This window comes from Anas acuta, chromosome 13 (assembly GCF_963932015.1).
Source record: "Anas acuta chromosome 13, bAnaAcu1.1, whole genome shotgun sequence".
Classification (NCBI taxonomy): domain Eukaryota; kingdom Metazoa; phylum Chordata; class Aves; order Anseriformes; family Anatidae; genus Anas; species Anas acuta.
Window position 1 is genome coordinate 66,199 of NC_088991.1, and position 18,424 is coordinate 84,622.

Genomic DNA, 18,424 nt, shown 5'->3' on the forward strand with positions numbered 1-18,424 from the left:
TGCTTGTGTTGGAAGGCAGGGAACAGATTTTTCAAGATGCTTTTGGCACAGGCACCCTATGCCTAGCTTGAAAATACAGCTCTTCAGTTCAGCACTGGAGCAACGGTGGTGTTAAGCAGAGCCACACGGTGTTTCCTTCTCTGTGGTGAGTTCATTCTGCTGTATGCTGCCCTCAACCTAAACACGTATGGCCACAAATATGTGTATTGCTTCCAGAGCAGTGTGTGTCTGTACAGAATCAATGCTATTTTATTGTGTGCACATCTATACTCTCACCTGTTTCCTGTGCTACCACTGATCAATACTGGTCTTGACATGTGGTTGGAGGTCTCAGGCTTCAAGATCTGTTTTCCAGAAGTATTTCCCTTCTGCCTGCCAGGCTTTGCATGGTTACTTTGCATGGCTTTTTGGCTGTTGGAATGAAATAAGCATGAAAACCCACCTGAGGTCTCAAAGGAGTCACTGATCTGGGGTTAGAGCTCATCTCATTTAGGAGCAGAACTCACCTCATTTAGGAGCAGGCTGTGTTGTCTCAGCTCCTTACACAATTGGTGAAGGAATATGAGGCACCTCAGGAAGGAGGTGTGTGCTCCTCCTCACATTCTGGAGGATGGGGCGGTTCATCCCTGCAGGTGCCTGTGTTCCTCTGTGTCCTACAGAGAATCCTCACCTGCAGGACCCAACTCCCCCCTCCAGGTGCAAATCAGGGCCTTGCCCAGTGGCTGGGTGCAGACTTGAGCCCCTCCTGTGGCTCCCACTCCGTCACTGTGGCCCTATGACAATTACTGGCTTTGTGATTAGCAGGCGATTAGTAACTTCTTTCCCATGACTTGGGCCACGTAATTTGTAAATCTCTCAGAAAGTTCCCTGAAGCATGAGCCAATTTCTCTTTTAAAACTGTTATTAAGTGAAAAAAAAAAAAAAACAACCAACGAGCCTTACAATACTAACAGTGCTCAGCCAGATAGCATCAAAAATCATTCACAGTTCTCACTGCCAACCAATACAGATTTGCACATTACTGTGCAAAGGACACAGAGGCTCAGTTTTTGTTTAAAACAACTTGTTTTTTCATCAGTAAAAATTGAGGTCCCCAGTGCCAAGTAAAATAAAGTCAGGTTCTTAGCTGGTTTAAACTAGATGGGCTCCTTGGAGCTTCAGTGGACCTGCAGTGCATTATTCTTGCTGAGTTTTAGCTGCTACCTGACTTTCCTTTTCTACCCAAGACATACAACAGGCTTGCAAGGCATCAGTCCGAGGAGACACATAACTCTTCTGTACCTGTTCAGCCCTACATGCAGAGTTCCTGTAAATACAGGTAGGATCCTGCTTATACACTGTTACTGTCTTTTTTTTCTTTTTTGCTTTGGAATCCAAAGTTACATTTATGGCTTGCTGGTGAAGTGCCTGCAGTAATGGATGAGAAATTTTTGTCTCTTTCATTATTCCAGCACACTGTAAGCTAACATTTTAACATTCAGTAAACCAAACTGAGCACCAGTTTGTTCTCAATCCAATGTTTTTGTGACAAGACAGTGGGAAGAAAACAGCATCTACAAGCACCACGTTCTTCCCTTGGTGCTCCCAGCAATTTTAGCACCCCAGCTAGATAGCTGGGGAGGAAAATTACAGAGACCAACAGTATAGCAAAAATCTGAATGAAAAGCCCCAATGAAATGGTTGCTAGTGATTTCTGCTATGCTTCCACATTGAAGTTCCTCCAACACTGAGCCAAACATGAAGAAATGCTGAGAGCATTAATCACACTGCTCTGTACTTTTCAGCTATCTTTTGGCAGCCTTTGAAAGTCACAGCTAAAAATACTGAAAACACTCTAGGTTCAGTGGGAATCGAGTTAAGAAAAAGAATAGCATAGAAAGAAGATGACTGAGAAAGAAGAGTTGTGTCATGACTGTACTTACTGAGGCCTCAGTGTAGGTGGGAAAGCAAAAGGACTGCTCATCCATGTTAAAGGCACACCGAACCAAAAAGCAGCCAACCACTGTACTCCAAAACATTGTTTTGGGGAACATTTTTCTGTTACTGTAACATAGATGAACAAACCTTTGTCGCTTCAACCATGGCACAAGAAGAGGAAGCACCCCAGAGACAAATCTCTGGCAGAGGAGTAATGCCTAAAGGTCACTGCAGAAATACTGGTGTCTTGGAGCAAGCGCAAAGCTTTTTTTTTTTTTTCTTTTTTTTTTTTTTTTTAAAAAAAAAAAAAAAAAAAAAAAACCTTAGTGAAGGCTCAGGCAACTGTAAGTTCCCACTTCTCCCTGCTTGCCCATCTGGACTGGGTGCTCCTGGCAGTCCTTGGCAGAGGCACTGATCCAGCCCCAGGATACCCAGTCTCCTTTCCTGGGCATGGAGGTTGATGCACGTGGGCAGTATCATCATTCATACCAATCACCAGGGATGTACGTTGCTATCAAGGACCTGCCAGACGATTGCAACAAACTGTTTAGTGTTTTACGAGGCTGCTGCGAGCTGTTCACACAAAGACTTTAAAAGAATGAAAGTTGTGAAAAGCATAAGCGTAGCTGGCTACAGCAATAAAATGGATTTTTTTCCCTGATTTTACAAGCCATTGTAGAGTCATTCCCACTGTGTTTACTCACTTAAAAGTGCCATTTTTCACTGTCACTGATCAGGGCTGGCCAGAAAATGAACCTTTACTAAACTATCACTCCTTCTTTTGCTTAATGTATGAGCACTGACTCTCCAGCACCCAGAAATTCACCTCTCAGTGATGCCTGGAGGCTCTGTAAGCCTGACTCTTGCGGAGTTTGTGGCATGCTCTAGGGCTGTTATTCTGTGCCTGTGTTAGACATCAGCTGTAGCAGCCTGGGTATAAGGTACCTGGCTAAAAACATGAAAGCACAGGCTGCAAATCCAAGCTATGTTGTACCGAGCCATCCTGTCACAATTCTTTCTGCAGCTGCAGGATCCATCTTACACTGCTTTATCTGATGCCAAACCCTCCCAAATGGGCTCCGAGCATCCCAGCCAACTCCCGGTGTGAGCACAGTGCTCTCAGCGACCTCGCCTGCCTCAGTGCTGCTGCCGCTCGCTGCGGCCGGGACGTGAGAAACCAGGCAAGTTCTGCAGGGCTCCAGGGAGAGAGCAGCAGGGCTGGGGCCACCACAGAAAGGAGCTCACATGGGAAAAGCCCTGGCAGCCCCAGGTGGGAAGAGCAGTGAGAAGATGCTGGCTGAGGTACTGCTCCCCTCGCTGCCCTCCCCGCTCCCTCCCTCCGTCCCCAACCCACCTCTTTGCCTTGGCTCTGCCGGCTGCCGAGCGTCATGGTAGTGGTGCCCAGGGGCCTTCCCGTAGCTCTCTGGGCCCCGTGGCCACCTGGGGCTCCTGTCTCGGCCCCCATGCGTGGAGGGGAATTGTGACCTGCGTTAGGAATGAGTCCGAGAGGCAGCTGCTGGCCCTCAGAGAGGAGAACACGGGCTAAAGGCGCAGCTGCCTGCTGGAGGAGACCTGAGACAGTGTTTGGAAAAAGAGGGCAGCCCTACAAAATAAAGGATGTGTCTGGTGCCTGGGCAGCCCTACAAAATAAGGGGTGTCCCTGGTTCCTGCTGCACAAACAGTGGCTCCCACGGGACGCTGCCTTGTGCACTCTGCTGCTGCCTTCCTGCTTTGTATTGCGAGTTACTGCTGAAAGCCCAGGGCATGAGGTATCGCTGCCCCGTCACTTCTCCTGCTCTTTTGTCTATATTTCCATAGCTCCCCCCTCCACCCTGCTTCTGTTTACTTCCTTCTTCAGGCTGCATTGTTGTACGTAGTTGGCACAGCTACAGGAGCAGCGTTCGTGTACTGCTGCTCCCTTTGCAGCCGGTTCTTTGTTCCCCGGTGTGATCGATGCAGTTACACAATCTCTGGTACCCCGTGGCTGCCTCTCCTCCGTCTCTTACGTCTTGCGTAGCTTTCTTTGTGTGTGCTTCTTAAACGAAACAGCTGGCAGCAGAGCTTGTCCTGCCCAGGTACGTTACGGACCGCTCTGTGCCTCTGTCCTGGGGCAGACCACACGCTGTGGGCAGAGCAGTGGAGACCTGGTGTCACACTGCTGTGGGGCTTCTCTGGGGATGCCAGCACCTGAGGATCAGCTGGTTTTGAGGGCTGACCTTATGCCGTTCCCCTTCTTCCTGCTGTCCTTCTCCCCATCCCACCTTTGGTAGAATATCCGAGAAGCTCTGTGTAGAGAACTAGGTCTCTGCTCTCCCGCAGGGTTCTGTAATTGAAGTGCAAACTTGTTGTTCCTCCTGAACCCATAGATCATGTCCCTTCAACAAGCCTACGTCACCGGGAAGGAGGCAGCCCTTGCCACAGGATGGCACGACAAGGGTGAAGTGTCCGCTGTGTGGCAGGCTCACTTTGCATCCAAATCAATCTTGTTATCTGTGCTTCAGAGATGGGAGATCAGTGATACCCCCTGCTCAAAGGGAGCATGAGGCTGTGCTGGGGCTGCCAGCAGGCAGCAGCCCACACTGGGAAGCGAGCATCTGGCACTGGCCCTTGGATCAGGATGAAGTTACCTTTCTGTGAGGCAGCCCCAGCTTCACCTCGGAGGGCAGAGAGCAGCCAGCTCAGGGAGTTTTCCCTTTCAGGGGATATTTTCTGCTCGTGCCGTGGCTGCTGGACCAGGGGCAGCTATCCTCAGAGGGACAGCTGTCACTGCTCAGATGGAAGCTCCTAATACTTACTCAGCCGGAGCACCCAGAAATCAACCAGTGTCGTTCAATGCTGCAGGTGATTGCGTTATTCTTATCCAGAAAGTCTGGCCTCCCCACCTCCTTGCAAGATTTGTGGGTGTTTGTGGAGCTGCACAGATGGCAGAAACACCTTGTCTGCGCAAGAAAGTGGTGCCAGATCATCATCTGAAACTGATTTTATTTTTGGTCGATTTAATTAAATTGGTACAATCTGTTTGGATTTCTCACTTGAGTTTACCTAAACTTTCTCTTGAGCTAAACTAAATGGCGGTTCCTGTCCACGTGCAGGTTTGTGCTACTTTAAACACACCTGTCTAGAATCACACCTGCAGTTAGTTAGCTCGCTGAAACTTCTTCCTGTCCTCCTCATGTCTGTGGATGTTGCACATCACCCTTCACTGGGGACATTTAAATACGAGATCTCTCACATAACTGAGTGTTGTAGGGAGCAGACAGTGGGATCTGGTGTTTTTTTTCTTGTTGTCGATAACAAGTGCTGCCCAAAATACCTTCTGTCCCACGCAAGTCATCCGGCTCATGGAGCACATAAATGGCTCTGCTAAATGAGTTCACGCTTGGGAAGCTGCATTATTCCTGGGAGAAAAGTGGCCAGTTTATTAAAAACTATTCCCATGTGTGAATTTGTTTGCTCATGGAGAAAGATCTGTGACAGAAGGTGAAGCCACTGCTTTGGTAACAGGATTACTGTTTTACAGCCACCTTCATTCCATTTTTGAGTTATTTCAGAATCACCCACTCGTGGCTGGAGCCTTAAAAGTCATCCTGGACACAGAAGGGAGGATGCTGCATTATCCAAAGTTTCCTCAGCAGACAGCACCGGTTTCCCGTGGGTTTTAGCACTGTGCTCTGTCTCATGTCATCGAGCTCAGCATGCAAAGAAATACAAAGGAATTGGACCCCCCATGTTTTTGACTTCTGAGCTCATACCATGTTAAAAATATATATATATATATATATATATATATACATTTTCTTGTTTGTTTTACAGCAGAAATAGCCTCAGATTCTGCCCTCAGCGCCAAGGCCCACTAGCTGGAGGAGCAGGGAGGGATAAATCACCAAGCCACCCCAGTGGAAATGCGTGCGGGGCTGGGGGCTCTGCTGTGCGTGGCTGAACTGAGCCGTGGGCCCTAACCTGCTCCAGAGCACCAGGCGAGAGGCACACACTGGGTTGGTGTTACTGGGGCAGAACAGGCAGGGTCAGGAAAGCAATTTGTGGTAGGTCACCACTGGAAGCAAACACAGGGAAATCGTTCTTGGAAGAAAGCAAAGTTGAGGTCAGCAAATATTTTTCAGGGTCAAAAAATAGCAGCCAGCAGTTGTCGTGAGTGGCTGCTTTTTTCCTTCATCTTCAGGCCGGGAAGTTTCTTTGTTTGAATTTGGCCAAAACTTATTTTCTGTCTTTTCTACCAAGTGAAAATAGGTTCTGAAGAGGAGTGAGTAAAAGAGTGATGGGTTGGTTAGTCTGGATAAGAAACCTTCACCTGCAGTGGTCCAGATTTAAGCTGCTGCTAATTTCCTACTTGCAGCTACCAGGTATTTATTTGTTGTTGCACTTTCAAGTATGTTTCACAAATTAACAGCTAAGAAGATGCTCTTAGGAGTAACTTTAGAGGTGTGTGGCATCTATAGAGAATGTTAGCAGGAAAGCTGAGCTCTTTCAACATGCCTTTTCTCCCTTGGCTGAGGGGGAAGCCAGGACAGCAGGGTATTTCTCTGATGGAAAGGTCAGCGCAGCAGCAATGCGGGACAAAAGGTGTGTGAGGAGCTCAACACTAGCTCACAGCAAAGGTGTGGGGATGACGGGTTGTTGCAAACCAAAAAATCTTTTAAATCTCTGTTATTTTGCCTTTCTTGCCTTACTCTTTCTGCCTGGAAGTGCAGTCTTAGTGCAAGCCTCTGCTCCCCACCCCACAGCCAAGCACATTTAGGGGCAGCACGGGAGCGCTCCCCTCTGCCCTGCACAGAAAGCCCCGTGTGGGGCTGGATGGAGGCGGAGCAGGGCTGGTCACAGCAAGGCCTCCAAAACACTGACGTCCTCTTCTGCGGCTGAGACCTGGCTGTTCTTGTTCAGTGGGGTGTTGGAGGTTTGCTCGGAGTCCTGGGGCTGTGCTTGTTTATTTGTGTTCTGGCAGCACGCGGAATTACAGTGAACTACATCCTGCAAGATCTGCAAATAGTTCCCACCTATGAAATAAACACAAGCCTCAAATATTTAAACTAAAGCATCAGACTGCCAGTTTATTACCACTGAAGGGCTTTGTTGACCTTACAGAGGCTGAGTCACGCCTTTCCTCTGATGGGGCTTTTTTTTTTTTTTTTTTTTTTGGTGACCCCAGCTCTGTGAAATAATGGCAAAAGACTGAAAAGCACAGACTTTGTTTACCCTAGGTAGGATGTTTCATTTAATTAAGAATGGATAAAAGGAAGTAAATTGCTTGTAATGCAAATTTCACTGTGTAATTCCTTGCTGGAGGGAGATGGGTAGAGCCCAGTGTAGGTAATTATTCAGGTGACAGTTACATCAGGCTGGGTAGAAATGCATAAAGGACAAAAATCCTCAAGCATCATTCTTTACAAAAGAACACTGAAGCCTTAACAAATCTTTCTCTAATGCTGTGGATCTGTGGATCCGTCCTTTCTTCAGAAGCAGAGGTGTTTCCGAGGGTAAATGCAGATAAGCAGATTTCACCCACTTCTGATATGGCCAGTGGCGTATTTCCTCAATTATACATTCCCCAGGTGTTCTGAAGAGGGGAGTGTACTCGTCTTTTTGCCCGGCGTGCTGGTGTTGTTCTAAAATGTCTGTGACCAATGGGCTGGGCTAGAGACCCTATTGCTCTGTTAGATTCCTGCAGTTCCTAAGGCCCAGAGCATCTCAGTGCCATTCCTGCTCAGTGGGGAGGAGGAGGAATGTGGTATTAACAAAGCAGCTGGACTTCTCCATCATTAGAGAAGTGTCATGTGAGACAACAGCTGAAACTGAGAGAAACCCACCCAAGGCTGTGCTCTCAATGAACTGAGAGGTATTTTTCCTTCGTTGGAGTGAAAAGCCATCACCAGGGGCAGAGCCACCATCTTGCAGCCTGCCTCTCGCATCCAGCCAAAACTGCCCTCCGTGGTGCTCTCTTCTGTCCTTTCAGTGGGACGAGTCAGACAAAAGATCTGCAGCCACAACATTTTTAATGGGATAACTCTTCAGAAAAAAATGATGTTACATACGTTGTACTATCTCACAACCACTCTTGTCTGTGAAGAATCAGGCAGTGCAAAGAGAAGAGGGTGCATCATGGAGGAGCCCTTGTGGTGCTGTGGAGCTGTGCCTTGCAGTGGCTAGCCAGAAGACAGTATTTCATTTCATGACTGAGAGAAGAGAGAGGTGAGCACAGAACGGAAGAAGGAGGGTTGGTGCTGTGACCGTGGCCACAGGACAAATGCATCTGCTGCTCGGCCATGTGCCGTTTCAGCAGGACAGCCCTCAGCTGCCATCAGAGCACCTGAAGCTGGCGGTGTGCAGGCTGCACTGCCTGCTCACTGGCACCCCTCAGGGCAAGGGGGCACAGTCTGGCCCCCACAGACAGGTTTTGTGCTGCTTTTCAGCCCATCCCTCCCAAAGAGAAAGACTGTCCTGTAGTTTGCGTTTTATTTCTTCTCTGCTGCTAAAGGAGGCCAACCAAATACCATCATATTATGCCCGTGAGCATAATGGCCATCACTGTTTTGGCTGTGTGATAGGGATGGCAACGCTGCTGCATATTTCATGGTGCTGACACCACAAGAAATAAGGTGAGAGAAGGAGTGGGGATGGACCCTCCAGCATGAAACAGGGAGAGGCACAAGGCCCAGCAGGAGGAGTCCCTGCTCATGGCAGGGGGTTGGAATGAGATGATCTTTAAGGTCCCTTCCCAAACCATTCCATGATTCCGTTCATTACAGCAGAGATTGGAAACTGCTGTGTGACTCTGGTGCCAGGACCGTGTCCATCGTCAGTGACACAATGCTGCTTTTGGTTTTGACCTGCCCTACAAGAGCTGTCATGACTAATAAGGGCACTGGGAAATGTCCACGCATTGTAAAGCATAAGGAGGTTACTTCCTTACGTTGTGACAGGATATGTGATAAAGAGGTATGGACAGGGGCAAGCAGCCTTTCCCGCTTGCTGCTATTTTCATCTGGCTATGAATAGCCTGGTGAGATCAGTATTATCTGTTCCGGGTTTTGTTATGTTTTGGGGAGGGATGTTTTCATATCTTTATTACATGGACCTATGTGCAGCCCCCGCTCTTCGAGGCTGAGGTGAGTCTGGAGGATCCTGCACTGACCTTGGTGATGAAATGGGGGTGTTAAACACCCTGTTGTCACTAGTGGCTCCTGCCTAGCTGATTGGCAGGTTAAAGTTCCTAAAGCCGTCCTCTTCCTCTGCATGCAAAGCAGTGTCTCGTCCTTGCGATCTGGATCTGTTCGTGGGGTCTGTTGTTCGTCTGGTCACATCCCAATGTGCAGCGCTGGGAAGGAGGGAAAGTACACGGTGGGAAACCACATCTGAGCATGGAGTGCCCTGCAGATGGTCTGGAGACAATTTGTGTCTGTAGGCAGATGCCAGCAAGAGCACTGAGCTGGTAACGTGCATCCGAGCGGTTTGAGCTGGGGGTAGTTATGAAGAGCATTAACACAGTTCTGTTTGAGCTGGAGCTGAGTTAAATCTCCTAGAAATAAAATGAAAATGCAGCATAAAGAAGGAGGCAGCCCCTTCAGCATTCGTCTATCCAAAAGGAGCTATGTTTCATGCCTGCCAAGCATTTAATTTCCACCCAACAAAACTATTTGGAGGTGAGTTTCCTAGAAAAACAAAACCCTCTAGAATGACACCCTTCTTCTGCAATAAGAAGAAAGGTAACTTGAAGACAGAGGATGCATTACTCCAGGCGAGAGGTCTGTAACATTCCTTCCTTCATGAACAGCTCTTACAGCTGCAGAAACCCTACCCGGCACTGGACAAACTATTTATTTTGGAAGGCTCTCCAGAGCTGCACCTTGCAGAGCTGCGTGCCCGTGACCCCGCGCGACCGGCAGGCTCCCCTGGGGGTGATTCACCTGCATTGGGTCACGTGTGGGCACACGCTGCTGAGCGCTGAGGAACAAGGAAATGAGCATTGTCCGGGCCAGGGGCTGTCCCAGCGAGCTTGCGCTTGGTGTGCCCCAACGCTGCTACGAGAGGGTGTCGCGCTCTGCTGAGGAAAGGTTGGTGATTGCTTGCCCCTCCAGTCTGGGGGTTGGATGTTGGTTTGGGGCCAGGGAATGCACGTAATGCTGCTGCTTGGTGCTTTGCTGGAGGGGGAAAGGGCAGTTCTGGACTGGTCCGAGATTGTCACGTCTGAAGGAAGGTCTGTTCCTTTTGTTATCGTCTCTCTGAGCTTTTCCACAGGTGCTTGGTGCTCTCCTCTATCCGAGGGGTCGGCAGAGCTGTTGGCTCTGGTGCTGCCCAGCTGCAGCAGGGCACGGTGTATGCTGCCTCTCGTGGCACTGCAAATCCAGCCCTGCAGGTGAAGACAGCAGGAGCTGCAGCTGTGGGGAAAAGGCTCTTTGCACCTAAATGCTGGTAGGCAGTTCTCTGGTTCGCTAGATGGGGGCAGAGAGGGGCATGAGGAATGATGGAAACTCCCTGAGTAACACCTGGAACGAGCGAGCATCAAAGTCCCTTCCTCTGGAAGAGAAGCCGTAGCATGACACGGGTCTGCAGAGCGAGCAGCGTGGGGTGGGTGGAAGCAGAGCAGTTGTTACTGGGTTTTCTGATAAAAGGCTCGGGGATATCAGACGAAGCAAGCAAGCGGCAGGTCAAAACAAAACGCAGGCAGATACTTTTTCATTGACTGTGGGGCTTTGAGGATATTGCAAATGCCTCGATGTGGGTTCAGCAAATAACAAGGAGGGTCTGTGAGGTGCACAGGGGTTGCTCTTGCTGCAAGAAGGCCCTGCCCTGCCCCTGCAGGATGCTGAGCATGGGCTGGCTCGCTGTCCTCTCCCCGGCTTCATCCCCTCATCCCTTGCTGAGGATGAGCTTGTGTGTCACAGGGCAATCTAGCTGTCTGTGGCCATCCCTCTGTCGTTAAACTGGGTGCTGGAGAAGCTGCTGGGGGACAAGGTGTGCAGCTCCCACTGGGCTGGGTTAACAGAGCAGCCCTCGCTGCTTTGCCAGTGCCTGGGCTCTGGGCTTCCTGAGCTGCACAGCTGCTGAACGTGCTGTCACAAGTCTCTGCTGCTGGCTGGAGCATTTGCTTCTTCTTGCTGTGGCAGCCAAAAGAAATCAAATGCTAACAGAGGATGAGGCGCAGCCAGTTGTGCCACACGGTAGGTCATGCCTCTGCTTGTCTCTGCACTGCCCTCAGCACCCACGTTGTCAACACTGCTGGGTGTGCAAGTTGATCTCTGTGATAATCTCTTCCCCCAAAAAAGCAGTTGGAAGGAAGTACGTTGGACATCCAGTGTCCTCAGATTTCTGGTTGTTACTGGAGCCACGTTAAGCTGCTTTGCCCACCCTTGTGTCATGACAAGTGGCAGGACCTGCGGGGCTGCTCCCATCACGGTGCTGCAGTGCCTGAGAGCAGCCCGAGTGTGCTCGGTGTGGATTTCAGTGGATGCCACTGATCCAGACCCAGGTAATTCCCTCAATACTCACCAGTTTGGCTCCTGCTGCCAGAGAGCTGGGAGGGGTCTCCCAGCATCAGGGGTAAAGGAGGGAGCAACTTCTTTGTGCTCAGCACTTTGTGCCCAAAGACAATTTGTTTCAGTGCGCTAACAAAGACATTTGCACCAGGAAAGTCCCAGTCTAGGATCAAATCTGCCCTGGCACTGCCTGGTGGCTCCCATCATCGCCTTACAAATCTACAAGGATTTTGTGTTTCCCATGTTTTGCCTGAGGCCCGTGGGGTCCCAGCTTTCTTGCGGCTCTGTGGAGGTGGGTGCCCGCACTGTGCCCACCCCCGTGCTCCCTGAGCTGTTCATTAGCAGGGCTTTGAGGGGGGAGAGGGTTCCAGGTAATGTCACAAAGCAAATCAAAGCTGTGTGTGCTGCTGAAGGAGTGAAAGTGTCAGCTCTGGGATTAGGCAACCTGGAGGAGTTTTAGCCTTAATCCACTGCAGTCACAGAGCCAAGCAAACAAGCAATGCACCCTCCCTGTCCCCTTGGGGGGGTAACTGGGGGTTCTCCCATTTCAAGCCTCTGAGATGGGACATCACGGTGTGCCCATCGGAGACTGCATGGCTCAAGGCACAGCAGTGATGGTGCCGCGTGCGGGGATCCTTTGTGAGCTGTGTTTGCTCCTGTGGGCCTGGGTCGGCAGCTCTGTGGCTCCTGAGCTGCCAGCAAAACCTCCAGCTGGAGCAGCCTGCTGGACCGGCCCTTTTTCCCACAGAAAGCACATGAAGTGGTTTGATTTTTAACTATTTTGAAACAAAAGAAGGATTTGGCTGTTTGGTTTCTGTTAACCTTTTCCTTCTAGCGTAACTGTTCCAAGAAGATAAAGCATTCCCAGAAAAGGGCCGTTTACAAAGAAGCATTTTTTGCAGTTTTTCTAATTGACTGCCCTCCTGATGAATAAATATGAGCTTCTGCTGAAAATGTTTTCTGCAGTAATTTCAGCCCACATGTCATGGGGTTGTTAAAAATAAATAAAAATTCTAGAGAAGCAAATACCGTGAGAAATGTGTCCCTAGATAGCTTAAAAAAAAAAAAAAAATCTGTCCCAGAAATTTCTGTAAACCTGTCTTTTTTAGAAGTAAGATTGTGCCTGAGAGCCAGAGAGAATAGGAGATGGGGACCAGAAGTGGAAGTGCCTTGCCAAATGGGGTGAAATGCAGGTTTAAATGGTAGAAATTCATCGGTTACATTTTTTTTTATCACTGTTTTTGTTCCAAACGAAGTGGTATCAATGGTTTCTCTGATTATAAAAGTTGTAAACGTAGTGTGACATGCACAACCATGGTTGCTTTAAAGAAATATATGAAATGGTAAATTTTCTTCTTTCCCTAAAATGCTTTGTAATAATTACAGTGTTTTTATGACAAGGTCCATTCATTTCAGTGCTCAGACTTTTATTATGTCCTGTGGTGTTTGTTGTAAGCATTACAGACAGATGCCAGTTCTTCTACATGTTGTTACACCCTTTTGAAACAAACATTTGGGAATGTATCATGTGGAAAACACCATTAATCTGTAAAATAATGTCAAAGGAGGAAATATCTGCACTTGACTTCGCATAGGCCAGCTCAAGAAGAGGTGCATCAGGTGGAGGCAGTTGCAGGCGGGATGACAAAAACACTCGGAAGCGGAGCTCTGAGGAGCACGCAAAGGAGTTGGAGTGGTGCTGGGTGGCTCAGGAAGGCTGGCTGCCACTGTGGGCAGGAGGACAATCTGGGGACAGGCAGCAGAGGAAGTCTTCCTGCTGCGGTTAGCTTTTCCCCCATCAGGGGAGAATTTAGTGACCTGGCTCCCAAGGCTGTGGCTGTGGGAGAAAAAGCCACATGATGAAAGCCACAGTCACCTGATGGGCTTGGACACGGTGGGAAAATCCCACCTGGTGAGCTAGAAACTGCTTCCACGGACGGGAGCAGAGCTTCTCTTCCCTTGGAGGTGCACCTTCCTGCCCTCAGGTTGGCCGGGGAGAGGAAAAGGGATAAAGCAGCAGAGCAGCACATGATTGACTCTTCCTCCGCACCCTGCAGCCTCTGGCTGTTTTTGGTGCCTGCTGAAATACCGAGTGCTCTGTTTGAACAGCAAGTATCAGTGCAGCTGAAGGCACAGTGCGCTGGTGTTAGCAGGTGAGCAGTCTCTGGCATTGCACGGCCTGACATGCAGCAATAACACTTGCAGATTGCTGGCCGGTCGTTTTCCAGTTGCTTTGCAAAGGCCAGCTGCTTATCCTTGGTCTCATTTAGGGCAGGAAGAAGTGAGGAACAGAAGAATGGAGATAAAATGCAAGCAAGCAATTTGGTAATTCATATGCATATCTTGCTTATAGCCCGCTGAGTCAACTGTTTACCTGTTAGCAGGCAAGCAGCTAAAATAAAATCCTGCCTGGGTTAGGTTAGCACCGTGTGAGGAGCTGTAGGACGGGGAGGAAAGTAGGGCAGCTCGTTTTGGAACTTGTGCTGAAGAACAAACAAAAACCCCCAACGTACACATTCGGTTACCATATGGCGCGCTTATCATGAACGGCATCTCGGTGCTGTTTCTTTGCAGGGATGCTTGAACTCCACGGAAGCAGACTTCGCCACTGAGGAGAGCACACACTGGAGGTGCTGGGGCTGCCGTTGGTGAGACGAGGCAGCTAAGGCAGGCGGCGAGCTCGCTCCTTGCCGTGCATGCCTGCTTGATTGACATTGGCTTCCAAATCACTGCGACTGTGCCTGAAGAAAAGCGAAGGAGCATCGTTTTGCTGGGAGAAATTTCCTGGCAAGGGAAGACATGCGGAGCAGAGAAACGTGCCAGGGAAGAGCTGCCTAGCGCCTGCAAGTGCAGGTCCAGGTGCTAGCACAACTTCCACCCAAGCTGGCCATGCTGCTGTGAAGTCCTTTTCTCCCCAGCACCAGGGCGGGCTGCACCGGGGGCTGCCCATGGCACTGCGGCGTGCTGGGCTGGATTAGTTGTCGGTGTGTCACTGCTTTGGCTGGCTGAAGAGCTGAAGAACAGCACAGGGAAGATGTTGGACCTGAGCTTCCTGACCGAGGAGGAGTATGAGAAGCTGATGAAGGTTCTGCAGAGGGATGCGGAGCTAAAGAAGAAGGACGGGGATCGCATCAGGTGAGAGAGCATGCAAAACCAGCCAGATGTGAGCTCCCACTGGGGGGATTTCTTTACTTCTTTTAGAGGAGGATGTGTGTGTGTGTGTGTGTGTGTGTGTGTGTGTGTGTGTGTGCACAGGGAGAGATACAGGCTGCAGTAGTGCTGTCCCTTCATGCCTGGATCCCCAAGGATCTTTTCATTGCACCTCCTGCTTTTGCAGCGAGCCTGCTGTGCTGCCACCCCTGCTCTGTGGGACTGAGGGGCTGGGCTCTCCTTTTGCTTAATCAGTATCCCTCAGAGATGCCAAGGGGAATGCCCCTTTCCTGCTTTGGGGGGAAGATGCCAATTTCTCAGTGTCAGGGGTCAGAGCAGGGCAGTAGGTGCCATGCCGCCTTGTTTTCCTCACCCAGCAGCAGGAATCCCTTGCGGTGTTTCTAAGTGAGAGTTTACATCCTGATCCCCTCTCTGCCTGTACACAGCAGGCAGAGAGGGGCGGTGAGAGGCTACGTGATCTGCCAAAGGTCTGCGGGGAGCCAAGAATCACTGTGAGTCCAGCATGCTCGCCTCCAGGCATCCGGGGGCTCAGCTCGGGCTGATCGGGATTTGCTTGTTGCTGCTGTCACTTTTTAAATGCCAGCCTTTCCGCCATCTGCTCTGACAGTATGCACCAGGCTCAGGAAGCTGCCACCAAATTCCCCATGGCTAGGAATGAGTAGCTCAGTGGGTGGGGATGGCACTGTGCCACATTACCCTGCCCCCCGGTAAGGATGTGATTCTTTGATTTCCCGTTGAGTCAAAAAAAATAAAGGGTAAGCCCCTTGTAGGAGGGATGCTTGGGGATCGAAGGGGTGAGTGGCTTTGCAGCAGGCTTTGGGGAGCCTCTGATTCCTGCCCACTTGGGGTCAAGAGCTGGTGGTGGCACACAAGCAGCTTGGGCACCTGTGGTAGGTGTTTCTTCTGGCCTCTGAGATCTCTCAGGGCTCCTGAACTGTGGCTAGCTGTAGGAGGCAGTGCCAGCTGAAAGGCAGCTAATCCACTGAGCAGTAGTATAAAAACAAAATAACTGGAGGAGAGTTAAAAGCACAGGGTAAGCAAACAGAGCACTGAAGGATTTAGGTGCCAAAACCCAGCCCTGGGTGTGCCCAAGCTAGTTACAGTAAGAGAAGCTGTGCTCAGGAAGGAGAGCTAACTGTTTGTGTGCCAAAATCAGCGTGGCAGGAGGAACAGGCTCTGGGGAGAATGCTGAGGGCCAGGTTAGTGCCCTGGATAGCAGAATTTATTCCCCCAGTGTGCATCAGATTTGATCCATAAAGAGCAGCTCATAACGACATGAACAGACAAATAAAATAAAGAAGTGCAGGACTTGTAAACAACCCCACATCTCTCCAAACCCTCAGGGCTGCAAAGGAAATGGACAAATCTCCTTGCCAGGTGACTCGGTTATGAACATGCAGTTTGTAAGAGGTGAAGGCCTGTGCTTACAAGGCTCTGTTCCTTCTTCAAAAATAAAATAAGTCAGCTTTCACTTTTATGCTTGTTTGGCCCTTCCGATTGCAGCGAATAACCTCTGGATCCTTTGTAGTAGCAGATAGGAGAATTGTACATATAGCTGTCATGAAAGAGCTCAGGGAAAGTTGAAACATTGGAGATCTTCTTAGTGTGTGATGTTCTCGTTGGCTTGCAGGAGGATACAAGGCTCCATCAAGGATGAAAAGAAGAAGAAGTTTGTGACAGGCGAGTGGTTTTCGGAAGTGAAGGCAAAACGGTTTCAAGAAGACTTGGAGGGGTCGGATCTGCTTCGGGCATCGATCAGAAGGAAAAAGGGCAAAGTAGAAAGTAAGCATGTTACTGTGTGCCGTAAGTAAACCAATTGATGGACCAGGAAACAGTGGCCAGGTGTGTGGGTCTCCCTGCACTGGGAGCCTCTTGGGGACCAGTCTTTATGTTTTAAGAAAGAGGTTCTCAGCCAAATTGTCAGTACTAGAAAAAAAAAAAAAAGATTGTCAAAATTCAGGGCCCAAAATAAAAATTACAGTGTGGCAGAGGACCAAGATAAAAGCTGTTTACCAGCTCCATGCAGTAAATGTCTTTTCCCCATTTCAACTACTTTATTCCAAAATATGTATTTGTCGGAGGTCACTGGTTTCATTTCTTGTCATGGAAGCAGGAAGTGAAAGCAATGATGTGGGGCGGTTTCTGGCATCAAGCTGATATGTGTGAGTCAAAGCCCCCTCCAACTCCTAGAGTGATCTGATGGAAAACAGCCAGCTGCTCTGGCAGGCCTCCAGGATGGAGGGGTCAGTCTTGCCTCTTGTCTCCTGGCAGAAAATTTGCCCTCTCTGAGAGGAGAGTGATGGCCCTAGCTTTTTACCTGGGAGTAATTCCAAGGCACAACGTGGCTTTCAAAGTAAAAAGGGCTTTGGGGCCAAGTCTGAGTGGTACCCAGGCTGCTGTGCTGTAGTGTGGCTTGTCTGGCACCACATGCTGATTTGAAGCAGATGTACTGCATGATGTTCAACGTGCAGCTGCACTAGTGGTGGCATACACAACAGATCAGGTCAGATTTGCTGGCTCAGGGCAATGGAGAGAAGAGAGCAGCCCCACGTGAAATGAGCAGGGCTGTGCTTCGAGTCCAAGGTAACCAGCCTAGAGCTGGCACTCGGTGCTGAACATTTGTGCAAGGCAGAATTGACTCACACCCAGTCCTCAGCGTGAAGACAGGCCAGCCGACTCTGCAGCAGGCCTGTGGAACTGCAGCCCAGCCTCCCACAACCTCCTTGCTTATTTATCAGGGTGGGTAATCACAGATACGCAGGCTTGGTGGTGTGTTAGTGGCTGCTGCTGCTCGAAAGCAATAGCCATGATAGAGAGCTCCTCATAAAGTCCTAATACAAAGACCTTATAACTGGGCTCTGGGAGGTTAGGGTTGTCTTCCATCTGTCCAAAACTCAAATGTCTCCTCCACCAGTTTGGTTCAGCCAAACTGGGTCCATATTTCCATCTTGGGGTTGCAGTAACATAAATCACTCCTTTGTTTGCTGGGCCTCATTGGCCAGGATTTCTCTGTAACATTAATTTCCTCCCCTTTCCGAACCCATTCAGGTTACCCCTCTTAGCTCCACGTTACTCAGACACACTCAAAGCTAAGCAGTGGCCAGGGACTTCGCTAACCAAGAGCTTCATTTTCTTTTTGCATTTTGCTTATCCTTCACAGCTCTTAACAGTAACTCAGCATAGATTCATTGGAACCTCTGATGCAGAACTGGCCCATCATATTTCACATAGAGTTGCTTTTATCCTTTGTATTAAGGATTCATTATGTCATTAAATTTACAATTTTGTCATCCCTCCAGAATGCTAAAACATGTAAAACCTTTTACAGCTTGGCAGAGTTGCCTGGCCATTTCTGCAGGGCATACTCTGTTTGCTGAGGATGTGCATTCGTGATTTAACTCTTACTGCCAACATGTACGTGTGAGATATGGCCTGTGTACGTATGAGATATGGCCTCAGGTTAATGTCTAAAATAATCTCTTTATTAATCCAGCAGTTGTATACAAGTTATGTTTTTTCATGTGCGTTTTCAGTACTTGGCTAATGCTGTTTTAAAGAAGGATGAAGCAAATATTACTGAACTACTTTACCAATTATGTTTAGACTTAGTCCTCTATTTCTTTTACCTTGTTATCTCCTCTCTCTTTATCTTTTTCTATTCATAACCTTATTATGGTAAAGCACAGGTATAATATGACTTTATTGCCTCCTCTTACTTTGCCCACTGCTACTTTACAGCAGGGGCTGAGGACCGAGACTCTGCAGCTAGTATTTTCACCTTGCTGTTACCTTTTGCACGCCCAGCTCCCACAGTCGTTATTGCATAGGGATTGCCTCCCCTTGCCCAC

The 18,424-nt window shown here is 49.2% G+C and overlaps 1 protein-coding gene across 6 annotated transcripts in view; it reads left to right on the top strand.

The window, feature by feature from the left end:
• Positions 1–18,424, top strand: part of LOC137863460 (synaptotagmin-like protein 2) — a 57,689-nt gene that overhangs the window by 16,684 nt on the left and 22,581 nt on the right. The window contains exons 1-5 of one of the 6 annotated variants that reach the window (XM_068696556.1): positions 9–145; positions 1,227–1,318; positions 2,942–3,219; positions 13,980–14,540; positions 16,207–16,358. In XM_068696556.1, coding sequence (XP_068552657.1) covers positions 14,440–14,540; positions 16,207–16,358 — 253 coding nt within the window. In that variant the 5' untranslated portion in view covers positions 9–145; positions 1,227–1,318; positions 2,942–3,219; positions 13,980–14,439. Of the gene's footprint in view, positions 1–8; positions 146–1,226; positions 1,319–2,397; positions 3,220–9,836; positions 9,984–10,012; positions 10,127–13,315; positions 13,559–13,979; positions 14,541–16,206; positions 16,359–18,424 lie in introns of those variants that run through there. The other 5 variants (XM_068696558.1, XM_068696557.1, XM_068696560.1 and 2 more) reach the window with 5 other exon arrangements.